At 47.7% G+C, this 5,754-nt stretch overlaps 1 protein-coding gene across 1 annotated transcript in view; it reads left to right on the forward strand.

Moving 5' to 3' along the window:
• The window catches only part of Dnajc11 (DnaJ (Hsp40) homolog, subfamily C, member 11), a 52,095-nt gene that overhangs the window by 2,237 nt on the left and 44,104 nt on the right, over positions 1–5,754 (forward strand). The window contains exon 3 of the mRNA XM_013504143.1: positions 263–448. Within this exon, the coding sequence (XP_013359597.1) occupies positions 263–448 (186 nt within the window). The remainder of the gene's footprint in view (positions 1–262; positions 449–5,754) is intronic.

Raw genomic sequence — 5,754 nt, forward strand, 5'->3', positions numbered from 1 at the left:
CCCGGCCGAGGGCTGTGTCGTCGCCCCGCGCCGGCGGGCCGGCAAACTGAGCCTCGGACAGCAAGGTCAAGGCGGCCGGGCGGCTTCCCCGGGGCTCGGCCTGGTCCCCGAGTGCGGCGGAGTCGCGCTGCCTCCGGAGCGAGGCCAGCCTCTGGGGCGCGCGGCTCGTGCCCCGCTTCATTTTCCGGAGCCGCTGTCCGGAAACCGAGGGCAGATCCTCCTAGGACTCCTTTGGAGGCCGCGGATGAGGAAGGAGCCCTAGGCCGGGGTCGAAGGGGTGCCCTCCTGGCAGCCTCGGTGTTCAAGCCAAGCTTTCACCCAGTCTCCCCGCGGGGTAAAAAATAATGCGAAAGAGGCCGTCTGGCACATACACGTCTGCGGGACATTTCCTTTCCTGCTGACTAGGCTGCATTGGAGATCTGGCGTGAAGGGCGGAAAGGCTTCCAAGGTCAGGTCGTAGTGTGCATCAGTTAGCGCTCAGCTGCGGGGTCCGGGCCCTCAGCCCTGCCAAAGAATCCCTGGTTCCGTCGCTCAGGTTTGCTGGTGGTCAAAACCAGCCAAGTGTAGCTGTCTTAAGAAATCGGACCTGTGCGCCTGGTCAGCTGGTCCGTGTACACAGCGTCTTAGTAACTTTATTTTTGTTTTTTGAACGCTCACTTTGGTGCTACCCTGATCACTGAGCACTGCCTATTACATTAACTCATTGGAGTATCACAGTATCCATTATTTCTACGAACCTTGTTTTATAATTGAGGAAACTGAGGAGTCATAGATTAAGTATCTCCAAAGTCACAGCGCTGGAAAGTGCAGGGGTTGCAGTTCTGCCCTGGGCAGCATGGCACAGTAGCTTCGGCTTTTGACTTCTGCTGTGCCTCAATTTACCACACCCGAGACTACAGAGCTGCTAGTTCTGGCACTGTGTCCTTGAGCACCCCGCATGCGTGACCTTCAAATGTGCTACTCACTATTTACTATGGGTTTGTTTGGGGGGGGGGGTTGGTTCTTTTGTGTTTTAAGACAGGGTCTCACTGTGTAGTTCAGCCTGGCCTTGAACTCACGAGGTAGCCCAGGCTGGCTTGGAACTCACTGCCTCAGCCTCCCGAATGCTGGTATTACAGGTGTGCACCACCACACCTGGCATTCACTATTTACTGTGAAAGAGTGTTGGGGAATTTTAGATTCTGTAATCCCAGCACTTGGGGAGGCTGAGGCAGGAGGATCACTGAGAGTTCAAGGCCAGCCTGAACTGCACCATGAGACCCTGTCTCAGAAAGACCAAAATATAGATAGATAGATAGATAGATAGATAGATCGATCGATCTATCTTGTTAAACTGTTAGGAGGCACCTGGGGTTCTTGTTCTCAATTTGTTTATGAATCGATGCCAAAGCTTTGAGTAAATCACCTCTTTGGACTTCAGTCGCTTTCTCATTAAGTGAAGCTCTCTGGCTAGCTATTTACAGGTTTTTTGCTTGTTTGTTTTCTTCCTTCCCTAGTTTGGGAAGCGCAGTGGTAAATGAAGCCAGTCTTCCCGCCTCTCTTGCTGCTCATTCGCACTTGTCTGGGTTATCAGTAATTGGGCAGCCATTTGCTTGTTTTCCGGGCTCACTGAGCCATAGCTGCAGGTGATCAGAAAGACGTTTCTGAAAGACCTAATGTAAAACTGCTGGAGTTTAGGGTCTGTCCTTATTGAACTGATGGATGGGAGCCAAAAAAACACTTTAATTTTTTTTTCTCCCAGTGAGCAGAGGCACTTCCCGTATTTATAACTGTAGGAGGTGAAATCCTTATGAAACAGGCCTCTGTTGCCTTTGTGGACAGACTCGGCGCTAAATGCCGGCACCAGGAGTGGTGCGCTGATTTTCTGTCTTAGGATATCCCCGCGAGACAGGCTCTGAAGGTGATGGTGATGCTTGGTAGGTTCTTTTTTTCACCCCAAAAAGTCAAACCTGAACACAAAACAGCATAATTATGTTAGAGAAAAAGAAGTAATCTCCATTCTTACATGTGTGGTCAAGAGAATAACTCCTGTTTGTGTGTTTGCCATCAGTCCTAGGGCATGATGCTGTTTAAGCGTAGCCATAGCAACCAAGGCTCTCCTCGCCAGGACTTCACAGCTCCTTCGAAGCTTCTCTTCAAGATGTTCAGTGTGCTGTGGAGTTTAGAGACTTTTCCTGGAAATCTCAAATGGAAGCAACCCAAAATAACCCATGGAATTATGTTTAAAATTTACAAGATAATAGTCATATAGTTGACCAAATACAGAAATGTCAAACATCACCTTTTAAAAGTCTCCCCAGGTTTTTTTTGTTGTTGTTGATTTGTTTGGTTTTGTTGAGATAAATCCTTGCTTTGTAGCTCAGACTGGCTTTGAAGTCACTACATAGCCTGGGCTGGCCTCGAAGTCACTGTGATCCTCCTGCCTCAGCCTTCTGGGTGCTGGCCTCACAGGTGTGCATCACCGCACCTGGCTTCCCTGGGTTTTAAACTTTATAATGTCATCTTAACTTCGTATTCCTGAGAGTGAAGAAGGCAGCGAGACAGGACCACCAAATTCTGCTATAAATGGGACTCGTGATCTTTCACAAGTCCTTTGTCTATGTTCTAGATTTCCTATTTACAGAGTGGAGCCATCACCTGCTGGGCTCACATGGTAGGGGGGGACATTTATCATTTACTGAGCACGCCAGCACCAGATGGCTTTCTGGTTCAGAATTGTTAGATACATGATCAGAGCCCTAAAATCTTGCCTGAGATTTCAGGAGAGGGGTAGTGCTGAGGATTTAACCCAAGGCCTTTACACTGAGCTATATCTCCAGCCTTTTTTATTATTTTATTCTGAAACAGGGTCTCACTAAATTGCCTAAGCCTTGCTTGAATTAGTTCTCTTGCCTCAGCCTCCTAGACTGCTGGGAGTACACGCGTGAGCCAGACAGCCCAGTTTCATCTGAGACATCTAGGATGATTTTCCAAACTTTATTTGGGGAATTGATTCATTAGAGTAGATCAGAGTAAGATTGTCTTTTAAGTTTTTTTAATAGAAATTTTCATTGACACATTTTAAACCTAATTCATTCCTAGACAATGGAATCTGACCTCTTGAAGGAATCTTTGTAGCACATCGAGTCATACTTGTAGCCTGTTTGCGATCTCTGGTCCCAGTTTAGCCTTGAGAAACCAGCCTCCTTTCCACGTTTAAAACAGTTCTTTTAAAAAACACAGATGTTAAGTAAAAACTTCTTTCCCAGGAACCCACATATGGAGTTAGTGTTCTGTGATTTTCGTCCTGCTCAATGGCCAGGAGACTAAAAGCACAGAGGTGCCACCTGCCAACGAAACACTTTTCCCTGAAGCCCTGTGCGTTCCTTTCCTGGCTCAGGGCAGACTGTTCTTTCCACAGTTTTTCGTTGGCTGGGTTTCCCTGGCAGCAGGTTGCAGCCAGCGTGAGGCGCCTGTGGGAAGAGAGCCCTAGACAGGAGAGGAAGGTTGGCTGGTTGCTCCCAGGCTTGACCTGGGCTCGGAGTCACCTGCAGAGACGGAGGCAGCAGGCTACACCAAGTCAGCTCGGCCTCATGCAGGCACTGGGTTGTAGGAGTCGTCTGAGCTGCGTGTGCCGGGGTCCCTGGGGTTGAGGGGCGTCCTTGGGGTTGAGGGGGCTGCGAGTGCTCAGGTCCTGGGTGTGAGGTGGCATGCGTGTTCACCCATTGCCTCTCTGACCTCATGATGGCTGGCATTTGGTCTTTGTGAGGACATGTTCCATCTTGTTCAAGGTTTAAACAGTGACCCTCGTTAAATGTGTGCCCTGGTCGTGTCGCATTAAGCCTGGCTGTCCCCAGCCAGAAGTGATCCAGATGACCACATTCCTTAGGGCGTCCTGGAAGCCAAGAGCTAAGGAACAAGAATTTGGAGTCATGCCACTTGCCCCTTGAGTGACCTTGAACAAGTTATTTGACCTCTCAGAGCCTCCTTAAATGTACCTGCAAAATGAAAGTAACAGCACTGTACTGCAGAGGTTATTAAGAGGATAGAAGGAGAGCCAGGCACGGTGGCATGCGGCTATAATCCCAGCACTCAGGAGGCTGAGGCAGGATTGCCTCAGCCTGAACTACATGATGAGACCTCCGTTTCAAAAAAACAAAAATCTGAAACAAAGAAAGATAGAGGGAGGAAAGGTGTGGGCTTTGCAGCCAGGTAGTCCTGGTTGGAAGCTTATTTTTACTCTGCTAGGACTTTGTGCCCCACTGCTTGTAGTTTAATACTATTTTATTTTGTTTTTTGTTTAAGTAGAGTCTCACTGCAGGCTGGGCTCAGACTTCCCATAGTGCTGGGATTACACCTGCACCAGCACAACGGGCTACAATGTAACTTGTTAACACTGAAATGTAGCTAACAGTAATAATAGTATTCTAAGTACTTCCCAGGTGAGACATGTTGCTATATGGTAAGAATGTATAAAAAGTTATAAAGTTCCCTGCGTAAACAGGTATTCAGTTAATGTTTATTGTTGTTTTTGGATTTGAGTGTGAGATTTTGCTTTAAAAGGCGTGGGTGTTCATAAAAGGCTTTAATATGTCTCATCCTGGCTACATTTGCCGTTCCTCAAGGGTAGTACTAAGAAAACGTGGTAGCAGGCTGGAGGGGGAGCTCAGTGGTAGAGCCTTGACTACCCCAGGCAAGTCCCTGAGTTTGGTCTTCAGAACTACAAAAGAAAAGATCATAGTGCCAAAATTTAACTAAGTATTAGGTTGTAAATGCCCAAAATATTCTTCACTCTTTTTTTCAAAGTGCTGTTTATTCTCTTTTATAGACAGTTATCTTTCTTTGGGTTGTTTTGTTTTTGTTTTTGGAGACAGGGTCTCGCTTGTAGCTCAGGCTGGCTTTGAACTCACTATGTAGCCCAGGCTGGCCTCAAACACTCAGCAATCTTCCATCCTCGGCCTCCCAGCCTCAGCCTGGGATTAAAGGTGTGCGTCACTATGCCCAGGGAGACAGTTGTTTTTCTGAACCAAGCATGATGGTACATGCTTCAATCCAGCACTTGAGAGGCTGAGGCAGGAGGATTGCCTAGGGTTCCAAGCCAGTTCAGGCTATATAGCAAGACCTTGCGGAGGGGGAGCAGTTATCGTTCTGAACTACGCTTCCTGTGGCATGGAATTGGAGGTTTTCCTGGAAGGTGGTGCTAAGCCTGGCAATGGGATGCAGGCTCAGGGGTAATCTACATGGCGTCTGGGTTAAAGGTAGAGGGGGACCCAAGGGTGTTGCTGTGAGCTGTCAGTGTGAAGGGGTTGGGTAGGAAGGAGAGGAGGCGAGCACAGGGCTGAGTGAACTGGAGGAAGCATCTGTGAGCTGTCGGGGTGTGCGGCCAGTTCTAGTGCCTTCTTGGAGGTCAGCACGTAACAGAGGTTAACCTTAAGCAGGTGTGCCTTTAATGACCCCTGAGCCACTTAGCACTTCCCTGCTGTGGGTATTTGAGACAGTTGCTTCTTGAGATGCTTGTGCTCTGCTTTTGTATTACCTACCAGAATACCACTTCTTTTCTTCCTTAAAGAGAATTCACTTGAAAGCTTTTCTGTTTACTGTTTGATAAAACAATAGAAGGAAAGACTTGGCACATGCTGGTGGCATGTTTGCATGGCTGTGGGAATCGGGTACATTTATTAAGCTTTTGTTTGCGTTTTATTTTCTAAATGCATACCCTACCTTATTCAAGAAAGGATTTAAGACAACTAACATGAATAAATAAAATAAAACTGC

The sequence above is a fragment of the Chinchilla lanigera genome, unplaced genomic scaffold (assembly GCF_000276665.1).
Source record: "Chinchilla lanigera isolate Chin_1 unplaced genomic scaffold, ChiLan1.0 scaffold00085, whole genome shotgun sequence".
Taxonomy (NCBI): domain Eukaryota; kingdom Metazoa; phylum Chordata; class Mammalia; order Rodentia; family Chinchillidae; genus Chinchilla; species Chinchilla lanigera.